General features: G+C 52.4%; 2 protein-coding genes across 3 annotated transcripts in view; one reads left to right on the top strand and one right to left on the bottom strand.

The window, feature by feature from the left end:
* Nucleotides 1-434: 434 nt before the first annotated feature.
* On the bottom strand, nucleotides 435-1,330 carry G0S2 (G0/G1 switch 2). Its single transcript, XM_015885395.3, has 2 exons — nucleotides 1,242-1,330; nucleotides 435-1,059 (listed from the first exon to the last, which is right to left on the bottom strand). The coding sequence occupies exon 2, from the start codon at nucleotides 1,026-1,028 to the stop codon at nucleotides 723-725; it is 306 nt and encodes a 101-aa protein (XP_015740881.1). The 5' UTR covers nucleotides 1,029-1,059; nucleotides 1,242-1,330; the 3' UTR covers nucleotides 435-722.
* A 4,087-nt stretch (nucleotides 1,331-5,417) lies between these two features.
* The window catches only part of LAMB3 (laminin subunit beta 3), an 18,636-nt gene continuing 6,497 nt past the window's right edge, over nucleotides 5,418-17,556 (top strand). Inside the window, exons 1-14 of one of the 2 annotated variants that reach the window (XM_015885105.3) lie at nucleotides 5,418-5,934; nucleotides 6,564-6,634; nucleotides 7,274-7,428; nucleotides 12,758-12,872; nucleotides 13,008-13,081; nucleotides 13,184-13,375; nucleotides 13,484-13,547; nucleotides 13,832-14,007; nucleotides 14,235-14,355; nucleotides 14,643-14,831; nucleotides 14,916-15,071; nucleotides 15,616-15,812; nucleotides 16,764-16,878; nucleotides 17,138-17,507. In XM_015885105.3, coding sequence (XP_015740591.2) covers nucleotides 6,583-6,634; nucleotides 7,274-7,428; nucleotides 12,758-12,872; nucleotides 13,008-13,081; nucleotides 13,184-13,375; nucleotides 13,484-13,547; nucleotides 13,832-14,007; nucleotides 14,235-14,355; nucleotides 14,643-14,831; nucleotides 14,916-15,071; nucleotides 15,616-15,812; nucleotides 16,764-16,878; nucleotides 17,138-17,507 — 1,976 coding nt within the window. In that variant the 5' untranslated portion in view covers nucleotides 5,418-5,934; nucleotides 6,564-6,582. Of the gene's footprint in view, nucleotides 5,935-6,563; nucleotides 6,635-7,273; nucleotides 7,429-7,593; nucleotides 8,016-12,757; nucleotides 12,873-13,007; nucleotides 13,082-13,183; nucleotides 13,376-13,483; nucleotides 13,548-13,831; nucleotides 14,008-14,234; nucleotides 14,356-14,642; nucleotides 14,832-14,915; nucleotides 15,072-15,615; nucleotides 15,813-16,763; nucleotides 16,879-17,137; nucleotides 17,508-17,556 lie in introns of those variants that run through there. The other variant, XM_085526832.1, reaches the window with a different exon arrangement.

Below are 17,556 nucleotides of genomic sequence, written 5' to 3'. Positions count from 1 at the left end.
CACAATCAGGTGTCAGGCTCAGGAAGGATCCCAGTCAAAGCAGAGCATTGTTTTGAGCTGTGCCCGTAGCCTGTTAGAAGCCTGTGGGGGATGGACAGATTCAGCAGCTCTGGGTACACGTGGACATGGCAGAGCCCTGAATCTATGCCATCAAACCCAGATAACCCCGGAAGGAGCATCCCCACCTCCAGCTTTGGGAATGTGGCTTGTGAGCCAACTCCTCCCCACACAGTGACCCATTTTTGGAAGGCAGCAGCTACTGGAGTTGGGCAACTCCAACACTCTGCCCTGAGCTGCCAGACCAGGGGAAGGAGCTCTATAGATAGAGCTGGTTTATTGCCCACAGCCATTCACAAAGGGGCCAGAGGCTCCTGCAGAGCACAAAACTCATCTGCAAACCTGTCCATGAAATGAACGCAGCCAGAGAGCACTGGTACCATATAAAACATTTATTGAGTTTGCAAAACGTTGTAAAACGCGTCTGTAGCAAAAATAAGAAACCACGCTGTGCACCTTGCACATTTTCATACCAACAAAAGGTATTTTTTCCTACTGCTGCACGGCAGCAAATAAAACCGTTCCTTTCTTTCAAGTCCTACACTTTGCAGCCTCCTCATCCAGCCAAACCTTCGTCCTTCTCACTGGAACCACCATCACTGGGACCACCATCTCCAGGGATATCAGGGCAGCAGAGCTGTGTGCTCAGCTGAGCAGTGGGTCCCTTAGGATGCATGCTGCCTGGTCACCATCCCCCTCTGCACCACCGATGACTTCTTGCTCTGCTCCAACACCAAATCCTCCCGTTTCTGAGGAAGCGCTGGCTCTCGAGATGGGTTCGGTCTCTTCTCCTCCTCCTCCTCTATCCTCCCTTCAGAAGTGAAGGGGCTGCACACTGCCTCCACCAGCCCGATGACCACACCAAAGAACGCCAGCACGCTGCCCAGCATGTACAGCTTCACCATCTTCCTGTTGGGCTTCTGGCTGAGCATCTCTTTGGCGAAGGGGATCAGCTCATGCATGGTTTCCATCTTTGCACAGCAGCGTAGGAAGAGCTCCGTTCTGCAAGAGGAGAGCAAGATAGGGGCATGTTAGTGTAGCTCAGCGCTCACCCATAGCAGACACCAAAGATTATGTTCAAATGGAGAATTCTGCCTTTAGCCAGAGGCTGCCTTAAAGATCAGCACCAGGATCAGACCCGCACCCCATGCTGTCCCAGCACCGCTCCTGTCTCTCCCCCTTACCTGAGGCCGCGATGCGGTTGCGGTGCCGTTGCGATGCTCAGATCTTATGTTCCTCAACGTGCTGCCCGCAGCTCCGCCCGGCTCTGCCCGCTGTCCGCTGCAGCCGCCTTTTATCGGCGCCGGGGGCGGGCGGTGCCGGGGGGGGGGGGCGGGCACGCTGTGAGCACGGGCAGCACCCCCCTCCTTCCTCCCCCCTTGTTGGCTGCGGTCCTGGACGGCCTAAAAAAAACCCATCTGCAAAACGTTTATCTCCCCTCTCCCCCTCCTCACCCCCCCCACCATCCCCCCAGCCCAGGTCTCGTTTCATAGCGGGGGGGGGGGCTTCTGTGAGCGTTGCGATGCAGCTCTGTGGTTGCTTCTGTAAGGAGTGTGTTTAGGATGTGTATTATTGGGGCTGGGGGGTTTGAATGTGTCAGTAGTGCTTAATCTTTGAGCTGGTGGATGTAGGGAGTTGGAAGTGGGGTGTTGGGTTCAGCAGGGCTGCCCGTTATCACAGTGAATTCATAGAATCACAGAATGACTTGGATTGAAAAGGACCACAGTGATTATCTGGTTTCAAACCCCCCTGCTATGTGCAGGGTCACCAACCAGCAGACCAGGCTGCCCAGAGCCACTTTCAGCCTGGGAACCGAGTACAACCATCTGGGTACAGCCCAACAGATGTGACCCAGGTTGGGATGCTTTAAAGACTTTAAAGACTACTTCAGGTTGGCAAAGGGACCCGTTAACAGCTGTGAGATGCAGCAGGACCTTGATTTGTTCAAATAAGGGAATAAATAGCAATGACACCTGCAGTGAAAGCTATAGGCTGCTTGTTAGATCACACTGTCCTCCCTGTGCTCGATGCTGAAACTCCCTAGCACCTCGCTGTAATGTTAACCTCCCTTATGATTCACAGAAAGAACAGCCTATTTCCTTACAGGGGAAAAAAAAAGAGCACATCACTGTCACACTGTTTCCCTGGCTCGCTGCCTGATAGCATTGCATCAGTATCATACAGTGCATCACATCAGCTGCTTCTGCCCTCCCTGCACTGCTGGCTCTGATGGTGCACGTCTGCAGCATCCCAGCTGTGTCCTGTGGTTGGTAACTGCAGAGCTGAGGTGGTTGGAAGGGCACTGCTGGGGCAATGTGTGGTTGTGGGTAGCGTGAGCTGGTGCAGGAGGAGATGCTGATACAGGGTAAAGCTCACGGTGAGAGGTGGAGGAATCTCCTGGGTCAGCATTGTTGGGGTGGGAAAGACATGAAGAGAGCCCTGTGCCATTTGGGAATGGCAGGAGCTTGTGTTGCTCCGTCCTTATTCTAGAGGACCCCTTCCAAAAGGCTGCTCTATGAGGCAATGTTGCCTAAATTATGTCCTAAAATCACCAGACTGGCTCGTGGTTAAAGGACCCCAAAGTCTTGTTCACATTTCCAAGCCTGTTTGCAGTCGCATGTGCTGCTTTCCACCCCTTTCTACTTGGCACACCTGGTGTGCAACTCACTGCCCGCATGAGGGCGGGTGGCAGGCGGATGCTGGGCTCCTCAGAAAGGAAAGCATTGGTTTCATTGGTTTCTTTCCCTCTTCCTCCTCTCTGAGCTGATCCCTGGGCTGTATGAGCAGTGAGTCAGCCCAGTGCTCACATCCCTCACGTAGAGAAGGGAGTGCAGCCATCCCCGTGGTGCTGCTGGGAGGTGCTTGAGCTGCAGGGGAAATTTGGGGTGGTTTTTTTTTGGTCTTCTTGCAAGTTCTGAAGGCACTTAGGAAATTCTATTGCAAGACAGGCTGTAAAAGTTGCTAAAGAGGCTGTTCCTTCGTACTGTCTATTTCCCTCCCCCTTCTCCCCTTTCTTAAAATAAAGCCCTTATCTTCTCTGCCAAGTTGGCAGCAAAGGTTGCAGCTGATTCTTCGGCTTGAGCCACGTTTGTCTTTTCTGCAGCTCTTTGACAAACGAGCGTTGCAGGAAAGAGAGCCAGAGGAGACAGCAATTAGACAGGGCAAGTTCAAGGTCGTGCTGCTGCCCGGGGCCAGCTCTGCTCCCACCCCCAGTACTGCAAACTACAGGACAGTGCGGGCTGTAATCCCAGGCACAAAGGTCAATGAGGAGGGTCTGAGCGGTGCCACTGGGCTTAAGAAGTAAGAAGTTACAAAGCAAAGCAACCAAACAAAGCAGGCAGGGATTGTTTTGCTTCCTGAACCTTTGAATTCATATTAAATGCAGAAGGAGATATCTGCAATCACGCCTCATTGATACCTGGAGCTGCAGAAGCTCAGGGCTCTGGGTGATGGTTTGGGTAACTGAGTGATTGATGATCACTTGCAAACAGCTCTGATGGCAGCACGGTGCTGGTTTAATTAAATAATGTTTAATTCAGCGTTGTTTGCAACTGCACTAAGGACATCTATGCAGTCTCCGTTGTGTGGACATTTAAATTGGATTAAGAGTGGATAAAAAGATTAATGATTACCATTAAATTAGACTAATTTTAGCCGGTCCCTAATCTTATTTAGGAGAGTCTGCACAGGGTGGTTGTCAGGTTTAATTGCAGTTTTGATTCAAGCGGGCATTATAGCCGGGAAAACGACAAGAGTTGAACGTCATCGGGAGGAAGAGCTCTGCAGGGCAGTGTAAGCACCGAGGCTTAACCCAAATCCCATGGTGTGAAGGGGGGGCAGCGTGGCGGCTGGGGATGCCCTATGGCCATGCACTGAGCTTGAGTGCTTCTGGGTTTGGTCTGTGGCTGTGTAAAGAGGGGAGAAATACTGGTGTTTAACATAGTAGGGTCATGGCATGCAATGGGGATGGGGTCATGGCATGCAATGGGGATGTCCCTGGTATGGGAGGCGTAAAGTGGCCATCAGGAGCAGAATGAAGAGTGACTTCAGCAGCCACCACCTACAGTGCCAGAGGGGACACAGCTCAGAGAGAGCCTGCCTTCACTGCAAACCTTCTGCAAACCTTCTGCCATTGATGAATGCGGGTGTGCCGAGGTCTCACTGTCCAGCAGGGTCCCTCCCTGCCTCTTAGTGGGACAGTTTCTCTATGGGGACACAGAGGACATGTCAGACTGGAGCAGAAGCAAAGCCGGGGTATTGCCCTGTGCAGGCTAAGCAGACGGTAACCCTGGGTTAGATCTAAACTAGGTCAATGATTTTTTGGGTTCAAAGTTTTATATGCTGCAGTTTCTTGCTGCAGCTTCTATGTGCTGAGCCCTGGGCTGCATGGAGCTGAGCTGGGGATCCCTGTGCCCCACCTGGATGAGATATGCCAGCAGTGCTTGTGGCATTCTTCAGCTCTCAGGTCCTCTGCAAAATACACCAGCTTTCTCATTACATCCCCCATCCCCCTGCTGGGATGGAGGAGCGTTGCTGGGTACAGGAATGCAGCAGCCCCACATTGCTGAGTGGTGGCTCAGGGCGGCACACCCAGCTCTGCTCCTGCACCTCGGCAGGCACCAACAGTGCACACTTTGTAGCCGTAGGGCATTATTTTTCCCAGCTCTGTTGTACGGCTTTTCTATGAGCTCCATGTGAAGACGGGCAGGCTGCTCCCACCTGCAATGCATTGGGCACACAGCTCTGGGGTCACCTGGCACGGTGTGATGAGGCACAGGACGTGATGTTGGGCTGAGTCAGTAAAATAAATAGCGAATCTTCCTGCGAGTTTTCCTCTTTAGACCATAAAAAAACAATCGTTAGAACAAGAGCATGGGGGGTCTGCGTGGTTTTGGGGGATCTGAGGAGGTAAATATGGAGTTTATACCTCTGGGTTCAGCAGTGCTATGGGTGCCCAGAGCTGTGCCATGTAAAGCATCGATGGCACTGAAGCTCCAAGCACAGCAGAGGTCAGCATTAGGCCCCATGCAGGGGAGATGGGCTGCTCTCATGGTGTCTTTCCCACAGGCTCCCAAGGAGCTTTTAAAGCCATCCTGGTGTGATAAATACAGAGTCTCTATGGAAATCATGGCGCTTCTCTCAGTACCCAAATGAGAATTGTGCTTCTTGGAAAACGTGGCTCTTCTCTGCCTTATTTTGTCACAGCTGGTGAGTTTGCTGTACTGTAGTTCTGTAGATTGTGTAAGATGAGGTTGAGAACTATTTTGTGCCTGGAGGGGCTCCAATGCTGGAGACAGGAGAGGTGCGTGCTGCAGCCTGCACAGCCCCATCCCTGCTGCAGGTCATCCGTGGGCTGATGCCTGATGTGTGAATACAGAGTGCAGCAGCAGCTCACACACAATCTCATCAGGCTTTAAATCCTCAGGTTGGGGTGCTGAGCGGGGTGCACCAAACCTGTGCATGAGGGGTGGGCACCTCGATCTGCTGGCCGTGCAGCCTGGCATTGGGGAGAAGGGAAGCAAAGCCCCTGGGTGCAGCACCCACCTGAGCCCTGGGCACACTTGGGGCAAGTCCTGGGGCTGTAGGGAAGCCCCTTAAGGCACTTGATGCCATTTCCAGCAGACCTGCTTGTTCACCCCACTGTCACACTGCAAAGTGACGCTGTTTCTGGAGCAGCTGCACTCCCCGGAGCTGGGTGGGGATGTCTGCAGTGCCTGAATCACGCCTTTATCGCTGCTACACCCACTGGCACCTCTCTCCCAGGTGAGGCAGCTGCCTGTTAAAAGCCAAACAAGGACGGCAGCAGCACTTGGAGACTGGTGTGACTGCAAGGATCAGCTGCTGGGAACCGCAGGGAGAGCCCTCGCCACCAGGCAGGTACGTGGTGGGGGAGACCTGGGGCACCTCAGAGACTGGGAATGGGGCTCTGGTCATGCAGGACAGCAGCAGAGGGAACTTCCTGGAATGGAGCTTGCTGCTGGCTGCCCGGCTCCCTTATCAGTGCCCCCTGTCCAGGCTCACAGCCATTGGGATCTTCCAGCTGGAGCCGCGCTAGGTAGCATGCAGGACAGCCAGGCTGAAGGGCAGCAGCGTGGGGTGGCTGTGGGCTCTTTGGGCACTGCTTACTGCTATGTGTATCCCTATGGCTTTTTGGAGTCCCCAGAGCCAGGAAGGTAGAAATTGGAGCTCTGCAGACGGCAAAGGGCCATTCTTGCCTGTGTGGTTCACCTCAGCAACATCATAAAGATCCACAGATAGCACCTGGGAAGGGGATTGCCTTGTGCTCAGCTCAGGGGGACCCTGGGTGTGCCTCACCTGTTTGGTGAAGGGCTGCGATTCCTTGTACTCATCTGTTCTAATGTGCAGTCTGAGGGGTTCCCTCTACATTACTCCTGACTTTCGCCTGCTAGATCAATTCGAATTAGATAAGGAGTGCAAAGTGCCCAGGATGAGGCTTAAGGTGGTATTTTCTGGTATTTTTGCTTACACTGCAAATTCCTCTCTAGGTGTGTCCTTGTCCTTGGCATGATGGAGACTTGCTGCCAGCTTTGGCTGTGGGCATTATTTGTCCTCCTGGGTAAGGCTCAACATTCCATGTTTGTGGAAAAATAGGAGGGAAAGCTGTCAAGTGTTTGCTACCTATTGGAAATACATTGATAATTGGGTTTCTATATGAGTACTGCAGTGAGTTATATTACCTAGAGCCTCCATGTGTGCCATGGTTTAAGCAAGGTGAGCTTATGGATAGCTAAACTTCTTGCAAAGGAAATTGGAGGATTATGTTTATTAATAAGAAGGGAATGATAGGAAGGTTTTCCCTTTGAGGCTAAGAAATGCTGCTAGGGTAAGCACTGTATGAGCAGCACTGCAGCTGGAAGATTGGCGTTCAGTAATCCTTTGGGAAAAGGATGCTCTGTGCTGAGCAACCTCCTGCAGGGCCTGTGGGTACATGGAGGGAAACCAGAGTGGGATGCTAAGTACAGTGAGCAGGGAACTGAGCATCCCTGAACCAGAGATATTGGGATTCTAGAGATGTGTCCTACAAGAAGAGTTTCAGGAGCAACAGCTATAAAAAGTTATTTTAAGCACTGTGTGCTATTAAAACCCAAGGCAATTCAGAGATGAACCCTCACCCTTTCTGGCATGCCCAGGTGTAGCTTTGTTCCAGGCCATCCTGCTGGCTGAGTCACTATGTGTTTCTTCCCTGCCATTGCAGCCTGCCCACAACCACAGGTAGCACAGTCAGCCTGCTCCCATGGGGCTTGCTACCCCCCTGGGGGGGACATCCTGCTGGGACGGGGTCAGCACCTGATGGCTTCCTCCACCTGTGGCCTCACCAAGCCTGAGACGTACTGCACACCACACGGAGAGGTATGTGCTGCTCCCTCTGCTTCCAAGCCCTGTGTGGGGATGCTGATGCCTTTATCCATCCTTCCTTCCCTTTACAATGTCTTTGATCTACTTTGGATGTTTGTTTCTCTTTCTGAATGCTCTGTGTCCCCTCCAGCCCTGGGGTCTGTACCACATCAGGGCAGAGAAGCTGAGCACGAGCAGGGAACAAGCTGTTCAATGGACAGAATGGAAGCTTTTGCAACCAAAAATCCAGTCAGCAGCCTCCTTAGCTGTAAGCTAAACTCATCCTTCAGTTGTCAGACATGGGAACATTCCAGGGCTTTTGCTTGGAAGAGCTGCTGAGCCGAGTGGCTGTTTCCAATTACATGGTGTGGGGGTAGGAACTGGTGCTCAGAGGGTAACAGCTGCAGCTGCACGTTCCCAGGCTCAAAAGCTGTAACCAAAAATCCAAAAGTTGGAGCTAATGGCTCATTCTGCAGCATTTTTAGCTCTTTGCTCAGGCAGGGGTGATGTCTGTGACGTGGCTTCTTTATATCTCTCTGTGTTAGTCTGGAAATGTGGTTATGCTGGAGAGCTTGGAAGGGAATGGACTCAGTGCAGAGGAGGTGAGGAGTGCCTTGGGAGGGTGCTTGGATGAGGTGCTCAGGAGGAAAGGACACAGCAGTCCTCCATGAGGATGTGCTTTCTGCAGTGAAATCCAGCTGGAGTGAGTCAGCTTTCTTCTGTGAAGTACCCTGAGCACAAATACCTGTTTGGAGTGGAATTGGTGGCTGAAGTCCCATGGTGGGAGGTGGAGAGGTGGTGGCCAGCTGGTTTTCAGGTCCCTAAAACATCCAGGTTTTGTATTCCTTAGAGTTTGTCAGTGGAATCAGCACCTTATGCTGATAAGTACTGAGGTTCAGAAGGAATTTGGAAGGGTTAGCATTGGTATGTTAAGTTGGATTCATCACTTCTAGCTTTGAGAATAGGATCTTTGTGTACTTAGTGCCTTCCCTTTGCTGGAATCAGAGACCTTCATTTCTGTCCTGCAGCTGTGATGGCTGCTACAAGTTGTGAATACTCCAGCTTCTATCTTTGGAGACATCCTCATGCTGAGCATTTCCTAATTGAAGCCAAAATGAGTCTCCTGAACTCACATTTTCCCCCTATTCTCATCCCATACAATAATCAAATGCATTCTCTGACTCTTCTGACTCTTTGTTACATGCCTGGCTCGTGTGTTGGTGCCAAATAGGTACAAATTTGGAGTGGGTTTTGCAATGTCAGCAGAGGGCACGGGATGAGGGGTTGCTGTGGGTGCCGATGCCCGGTGCCAGCTGGCTGCTGTGAGCCGTCTGCCCGCCACCCTGGAGGCTCTTTTGCAATCCTGTTGGGCTGCTCAATTGCACCCCCCTGCTCCGTTGTCTGCTCTGGATCCCTCTAACCTTTATACTTTGCACCACTGATTGCTCCATCCCTTGGAGACCCGGGATTGCCATTTATAGTGCAAGGGACTACGGCGATGATTCGAAAAGTGAGGGGGGAGGAAACCAAACAGACCAATGGCCTGGCTTGGAAATCACTCAGAGCTCAGGAAATGGCTGTTCAAGGTGGTAGGGAAAGCCAAGGCAAGAGGAAAACTAACAAGAAAAATAGGCGTCCCTGAATTTGATGTCCTAAAGGCACTGATGCGTGTGGAAAGACTAAGACAGGTGTGATTCAAGGCTGGTTAGCTCATCTCTCTGTCTGGATGCTATACATAGTACTATGGTAGCAATATGGGTAACCAAGGGGAGGCTCTCAGTGTGGTTTTCACATGGATTAGCAGCTCCTGGCCTGACCCCCCCTCCAAGGACAGCACGATGGCACTCACTCTACAGCATTGTGCCCTGGCCTTTGTGTCAGGCTGGGCTAATGCTGCTCAGATGCCTGTGTCCTCAAGGCTTGGAAATGCTTTCAACTGAAGGGCATATTCAGAACTAGAGGAGAACTGCAGTTGTAGTGGCCAAACCACTCTGCAAATCACTGTGACATCTTCAGATTCAGACACACCTTGTTCCTGCTGCAGGGATGTGTCTCTACCTGCAGCAGCGCACAGAGGACGAAGGCAGTTTCCCACTTTTCTCCTCCTCCATTCTCTGTATCTTTCTTTGGCACATAGATTCCCACTTGTGCTCTTAGACATCACGTCACCCCTCGCAGACAGAGGCAGCAGGGCCTCTACAATGTGTGGGCTGGGGAGCAGCTCGTGCAGCACAGATTTGCAGGCTGTCATCGTGGCAGGCTTTAAGTGAAGCTTTTATGAAGGGAAATGATGTGAGGATGGACTGGGTGAGGAAAACAGGAGCCCACATGCTTGCTTTCCAGCAGGAGGAATGAAGTTCACTTCCTTAGCCCTCATGCTTAAAATGTTTGCCCTGCTGCTGTCCCAGCCCTATGATCACATCTGAATTCGGGGTCACCAGGCTGAGGACAGAATGCTCTGTGCTTTCAGCCCACAGTGTTGCTTATGACCAGCTATGGGCATGTATGGCTAAGACACACACCTATGCTTCAGCATTGAAGTCCAGTCCCGTTTTATGAATGCAGTTTGCACACAGGAGGTTCAGCTGCAGTGACACATCCATTGGTCCTTCTATAGCATCTTCCCATGGTAAGCAGATGGAACACATCCCTGCTCTGCTGGCCTGGTGCTCAGTGCTGGTGTTAGCAGGGAATTAGTGGGGCTGGAAAAGGGAATTGCATAAGAGCTCTGACAGGTGTCTTTGTTCCCAATATAACTTATTCTTGCTGCCAACCCTATTTTTGATTAATGCTCCATCTCTCTGTATACACATAAATTCCTTCTGCCCTCCGTTCCCCAAATAGAATTGGGACAGTGATTACTATCGCAATAGGATATTAATTGCACAAGAGACATGAGGCTGCCGCGTGGGAGGCTGCATGCCTGGAGCTGACTGGCACAGTGCTCTGACCCACAGAGCTGTGTTGGCACAGGACCACCAAGGTCCCACAGTTCCTAAAGGTCTCTATTTCATGACCGGAGAGCAGCAGCTTCTCATATATGCTGATGAATGGCTTCAGTTTATTTTGAGTGATGCACCTCCGCCAGGTGGTTTTATTTCAAGGGCTCTTTACTCATATTAAAATGGCAGCTACAGCTACCTAACATACTTTGGTCAGAGGCCATTGGCTTCAGATCATTTGAGGCTTTCTTGCCCTTAGATGTGAGGAGGGAGAAGGGATGGAGGAGAGCCAATGCCAGGCACACCCCATGCACAAGGTGAGAGCAGAGAGTGGCAGCAGGGCACAGGGATGGGGCTGGTCATCCCCAAACTCTGCACAATGTCCCATGAGTGTCTTTGGCCTTTGCAGGTGTTGATCACCCATAGGCACGTGTGTGTTTCCACTTGTGCAGCCCATCCACATGTACTTTCCATCCTGATTTGCAGTCTTGCTCTGCTTTTCCATGTAGTATATGGTCATCTTTATAGCAGCCGTTTGTTCTGCATAGGTGATTTTGTTTCCACCACTCACTTGGAAAACAGGAGTCTGTCTGTTCTCAGCGTGTTTGCTTTTCCTCTCAAATGACCCCCTCATGAGTTACTTTTCTAAAGACTGGTACAGATTTCCTTCCCAAGATCTCCATGACCTGAATTTCAGGCTGTTCCAAGGGCAAAACTGAAGTCAACGAGCACTTTCTAATCAGACCCAGCTACCAGAACTCACCATCTGGCTCTTGGTGCTTCTGCTTTGCCACACAGCTGGGATCCTTTGGGAGGGGGTAGGGATGGAAAGGGACCAAGTTTAGAAACTGTGACCTATTGACTTCCATTTTGTCACATACTCTCATGGCCCTGCTCTATTCCTGGCAATCCCGGCTCTGATGAATCCACTGAGGCTGTTTCTATGCTGGTAAATATGATGGGGAGAACTGAGGGAAGGTGTGCTCCTAGGAAACCTTCCTTCAGAGCAGAGCTGGGCTGTCATTTGTGGTAATTCCCTCTGTCCCAGGGAACTTTGAGACACATGCACAGTCAGTAATAGTGAATTCTCATGTTGTGCAACAGAGGGATTTCACAATTTGCTCAAAGTACATGAAATAATTTTTGCTTTCCAGTGTTAATTTTGGCCTTAATAAAGGTGGAGGATGGGAGTGGGGGGAGGAAAGCCAACTTTCCACACTCAGGTCTGTGGCTGCCCTATGGGATAAACTGAATTGGCAAAGATTGCTGCACAGCCCCCAGACGTGGTGGGTGTGAGCTGCCCCTTTGCTCAGCACCGTGTTCTGAGTGTGACTGTGGCCAATACTGGTTGTAACTGTGGGATGTGCTTGTGTCTGTGGCTGTGTGAATGGTCTCAGTAAGCACGCATGAGTAATTCCTAATGAATAATTTAGCTGACATTAACCTTTCCCCTTGAAGAAACTCGTCCTCCCCCTGTTCTAATCACAGTCAGAACTGCTGGGAAGTTTAATCATTATTAGCAATTGTTTGTTAGGTTATTTCAGTGGAGAATTGCTCTGGCTTTCCTGCTGTTTTGCTGCTAGCTGGCATTATCTGCAGTGAGTTCCTCTGTTTGCAGCCTTCCCATTCAACCAGCTCAGCTCCACCTGCAGGACCCCCTGATTTGGTGATGCACTCATCCAGCTCATCTGCTTCTCCATGGCACCTCCCCCCTTGGCCATCTCTTCCCACTCTCTGCCTGTTGCTCAATCCCTCTCCATCCCTTTCTGAGCCCACCCATGTGCAGCACGTACCCGGCAGCCGTTCAGAAGCACCGGCACAGCGCGTTGCTTGGTTGTTCAAAACCAGGGTGTTTGTTTGCTCCCTAGAGATCCTGATTTCCCCAGTCCCTCCGTTGTTCACAACACGTCTGTGTTTGCTACTTGAATGAGTTGCTTAAGTGAAGGGCTGAACTCTGAGCCACTCGACTTCCCACCCGCTGACTTTCCACCCACTGAGCTGTTTGCTGCTGCTGCTCTTGGAGGGGAGAGTGCAGAGGTGGCTGAGCCCTACGCAGGGTTTGGGATGTGAGAGCCCTTCTGCTCACCCAAGCAAAGCTGCTCGGCCATGGGTGAGGGGCAAACTGGTGCTGATATATATTTCGGTCAAAGCAATTTTCAGTTTTAGTTTTTAACTCCTTCATTCACAAGTTTCTTCTTTATTATATGGAGTGTGAGGGTAACCACTCTGATCCTGGGTACCACTTGGCACATGATGGAGGTTCTCCAGGTCTCCAATAACTCAGCTCTATTGATGCCATCTTCAGTGATGTCCCCCCTGTGTTGGTTCTTTGCCCAGTGCCTGTGGGGTCTGCACCAGGGCTGTGTCCTGTCTGGGCTCCCACCCACCTTCTCTCTTTGCAGTGGAACATGAGATGCTGTAAATGCGACTCCCGGCTGCCTCATGCCCGCAATGGGCACCGTGTGACCAACATGCTGTCCTCTGCCGGGCGCACACGCTGGTGGCAATCCCAGAGTGGTGAGTGCTGGTCCTCAGCAGTGCTGGGTTCAGTGAATGAGGGGAAAGAGGGGAATAGATGGCTCGGTTTATGCAGCCAAATGGTTTGTTTTCCTGAAGTCTTGCATCTCTGAGGCCATCTCACTGTGTCTGCAGGCATGGAGCACGTCTATTTGCAGCTGGATCTGGATGAGAAGTTCCAGCTCAGCAGCATCGTGCTGGACTTCAGGGTTAGTACACAGCAATGCATCTCACAGGGAGTTGTGGGTGGATGGGCATTGCTGGCTCCTGGTGGTTCAAAAATTGATGTCCCTCTCTCCCTGATGCTGTAGTCACCTCTGCCTGCTGCGATGCTGATTGAGCGCTCTACGGACTTTGGCAAGACATGGGAGGTGTACCAGTACCTGGCCTCTGACTGTGCTGCTGCCTTCCCCCACATCCCTCGTGGTGCCCCTGAGAGCTGGGGGGATGCTCGGTGCCAGCCGCTGCAGGCCTTAAATGGACACCCCATGCATGGGGGCAAGGTGAGGTCTGGGGTACTTGGGTGGGTTATGGAGGCTCTCCAGCATGTGCCTTTGCCCCACAGTGCTTTTCCTGCTTTTTAATTATTACTTTTTTTAATTCATTCTAAGGTGAAATTCAGTGTCCGAGACCTGGCATCTACCATTACTACCTCGTACAGCCAGTCTGTCAATAGTAAGTGAACAGCCTCTGTTGTGTCTGAGAAAGGGAGGGAAGATGCAGCCTGTGGTTTTTTAAGGGGTGTTGGAGTATGCTGGGCTGGAGCAGCTCTTCTTCAAGCAAAGCCTCGAGCTGCTGTGTGCCCAATGGCTGCCCCTGGTGTGCCAAGGATCAGCCTTTGGCCCTTGCAGAGGGTTCATCTACTCAGGGTGCTGGTGCTGCTGTCTCTGAGCCCTCAAAGCATCTCTGCAGATGGCACCTTGATGCTGCTGTCCCCTCACAGTGTCTGTCCCCAACAGAGCTGGGGCAGTTCACCAACCTGAGGATCAACTTCACGCAGCTCCCACAAGTCATACACCACAGCTACCGCTCACCCAGCAGCTTCTATGCGGTGACAGAAATGCAGGTGCTGGGAAGCTGCTTCTGCAATGGCCACGCTGACCGCTGCATCCCTTCGAGGGACCTGCAGGCCATGGTGAGCCTCGTGATGCAGAGAACAGCCTGGGGACAATGCTGCATGTAACTGGGGGGAGCAGTGCTCATTTTGCCTGCAACTTTGGGATGGTGGCCATGAGAAATGAAGGCTGTTACTCATGTCCTGTATGGGGAGGGGGGTGGAGGGGCTTTGTGAGGAGTTTGGGAGCTTGGTGGCTGCAAGAGCTGAGCTCTGAGCTCACACAGGGTAACTGCTCTCTGCTGTAGGTGCACGGGCGCTGTGAATGCCAACACAACACTGCTGGCCCCAACTGTGGCCACTGTGCTCCTCTCTACAATGACCGTCCCTGGGCACCTGCGGAGGACAACGACCCCCACGAGTGCCAGCGTATGGTGACAGCCTTCCCCTCTTCCTCCTCCTCTTGAGTATGAGCCGTCCCTATAGAACGGCTTCACAAAGCATCCTGCTTCGCTGAGGCTGCAGCCAGGCAATGTCATAGGTGCACTCACACTCCTCTGCTTTGCCCAGTATGTCTCAGCTCCATACTGGGACTGTAACTGGGTGCAGAGGTGCCATGCAGGGGACTAGGGCACCCTCTAGTGACAATGTGTCCTATGCTGCAGGAGGGCCTTGCATGCTTGCTGCACCAGATGGGTTGTTTGGGGTTTTTTTAGGGTGTAACTGCAACGGCCACTCGGCTTCCTGCCACTTCGACCCGGAGCTTTTCCATGCCAGCGGTGGGGTGAGCGGAGGTGTCTGTGATGACTGCCAGCACAACACGGAGGGGAACAACTGCGAGCGCTGCAAAACCAACTATTTCCGTAACCAGCGCCAGGATCTCACCCATCCTGAAGCCTGCCAGCGTGAGTGCACAGTGATATCCCCCATTAATACCCCTTGCTTGCTCTGAAGGCAGCTCAGCAGTGCCACTTCTTGCACTTTTCCAGCCTGTGAATGTGACCCGGATGGCACGGTACCAGGCTCTGTCTGTGACCCGATCTCAGGGCGCTGTGTCTGCAAGGAGAACGTGCAGGGCGAGCGATGCCACCTCTGCAAGCCAGGCTTTGCCCAGCTGGCCCATGCCAACCCCCTGGGCTGCCGCAGTGAGTATGCTGTGAGATGTATGCTGTGCCCTGATGCTCCTGCACCTTTGCCCTCAGTGTCTTCTGCCATGCTTCCCAGCCAGCTTGGGTTTGGGGTTTCTAAGATGTAGCTGTGCTTTGCAAAGTGTTATAAAGCTCCTTGCTTAGGCTGTGGCCTGTCTCAGGGATGTGTTTGGCCACAGGGATAGGGAGAACAGAGTTCAAGGCATGCACAGGGTTGTGCCCTGTTCTTGATTCAGGCAGCTGCAGGGGGTGCTGCAGGCAATGCAATACAGGCAAGCCAAGCTGTGTGCAGCAGAGGGCAGCCGCAGCTTGGGGTGGACGCTGTCTGTGCTGGGAATAGAGGTCTGTGGGGCTGGTGAGTCTGGCTGCTGGGCTCCAGCAGGCAGCACAGTACTAGAGCAGGGATGCACTTTTATGCCAACCTCTGCTGCAAAGGGAGGAGTGGGAGAGCACATCTCAGGCAGAAGCCTCCCAGCTTTGCGAGAATCCAGTCCGCTGTTCAGCACTCAATTTTAATCCAAAGAACTTCTCCCTGTTTCAGGATGTGCCTGCAACGTACTGGGAACACGGCAGAATGTGCCCTGCGATGATGAGACGGGGAGCTGCTCCTGCCTGCCCAACGTGGTGGGCACTGACTGCGACCAGTGTGCAGCTGGGCACTGGGACATGGCAAGTGGCCGGGGCTGCCGGCCCTGTGAGTGCAACCCCAGTGGTTCCCACAGCATCCACTGCAACCAGGTACTGCTCTGAGCATCCTTTGGTGATCTGTCTGTATGCCAGGGTGTTCCCTTTGGAAAGCATTCCAGCAATATCTATTACTGTTTTCTCTGCCTGCTTCGGTGCAGCTGGGGGTATCGCTGCCAACAGAAGCTGTCCTGCTGGCCATCACTGCAGCCTGGGACAGTGCACTTCCTAGCACAATCTGCTCTTGTTTTCCTCTCCCTGTTTCCTAGAGGCACTATGACAGGCTACTCAGGAAAATGAAAGGAGGTGGTAATTACGGAGGCAAGATTAAGCTGCTCCAAAAGGCTTGATATTTATTTAGCAAGGAAATCCTAATGAGAGATCTTCACGCAGGCACGGCAAGTTAATTATCCTCATTTGTCAATGGAAAGCATGTGTGTCACTTCAGCCTTAACAGACAACTGGGAAAATTATAGCTCAATGTAAAAACGCCGTAACAAAAGCAAAGAGCCAAAGATAGGTTCCAAACAGCACAAGGAGGAGACCTGAGCTCAAAAACTGGTTGGTTGTGGGCGATTGCTTTGTCTTGGAAACAAAACCTAAAGCTTTGCAGTGCTTGTGAGTTGAGGCTGTTTGCAGGCCTGGCCCCATGGCTTTGCTGTTGGCATCTCTGCAGCCACATCCAAGGACACGGGCTGACAGCAGGATGGTGACAAAACACCTTATTTCCATCTCGCCTCCACAGAGCTGTGCTCCCTGTTGTGCCCCTGCATCTGTTAAGAAGCTTTGTGGAACATAGTCTGCTTCTTTTGCTTCAGGTGCTGCTTTTCCTCTGCTCTGCTTCGCCTTTCTCCCATGCTGGGAACTCCTGTTGTGGTTTTCCTGCCCCCAGGTAGGAGATGAAGCTGACAGGTGATGGGAGCGGCTCAGCACTCACCAGGGAGGGCTTTCCCAGCAGCACACTCAGTGCTGAGACTCCTCCCTGATGTCCTTTTCCTTTCTCAGTTCACAGGACAGTGCCAGTGCAGGGAAGGCTTCACGGGGAGGACGTGCTCTGCTGCACAGCAGGAGCAGGTCTGCCCAGACAGGCACTTTGGAGACGTCAGGGTTGGCTGCACAGGTAGGGAGCATCACGTTCACTTTTGGCATGGTGTATTTTAGCACTGTGAAATCCCCGCTATCCTGGAAGAACAGCACTTGTCCCGCATTCTGACATCAGCATTCTCTATGTTATTTCACCTCTGTCCCCAGCACTGTGGGGCTACCAGAGTGGGTCCCACTGTGCGTTGCATTGCCATCCAGCTAGCAGCATCTGATTAGTTGTTATTCTCCCCTTTCAATGGGCATCACACCTTTCCTTTCTCCTTTCCATCCCCCAGAGTGCAACTGTGACTTCCAGGGCACCGAGGACGTGGGATGTGACAAATCCACAGGCCAGTGCCTCTGCCGCCCAGGTGTCACCGGCCCCCGCTGTGACCAGTGCCAACGGGACCATTGCAGCACCTACCCCAGCTGTGAGCCGTGCCATCCCTGCTTCCACACCTATGATGGTGACATCCAGCGGCTGCGGTTGCGCCTGCAGCAGGCCAGCCTGAGCAACTCCACTATAGGGCTGCCTGGGGGCTCCCAACTGGATCTCCGGCTCTCACGGGCACAGGGCAGCGTGCAGCAGGCACAGGGCATCCTTGGTCACTCATCTGCTACTGAACAGGGCCTGGCCCAGCTGGGCATTGCACTCACTGCCATCAGGTGAGGGATGCACCACTTTGCTTCTGTAACTCGACATATTAAGACTGCC

This window comes from Coturnix japonica, chromosome 38, assembly GCF_054131305.1.
Source record: "Coturnix japonica strain WE chromosome 38, WE-NBRP24, whole genome shotgun sequence".
NCBI classification, from domain to species: Eukaryota; Metazoa; Chordata; class Aves; order Galliformes; family Phasianidae; genus Coturnix; species Coturnix japonica.
This window is presented reverse-complemented; position numbering and strand designations above follow the sequence as displayed.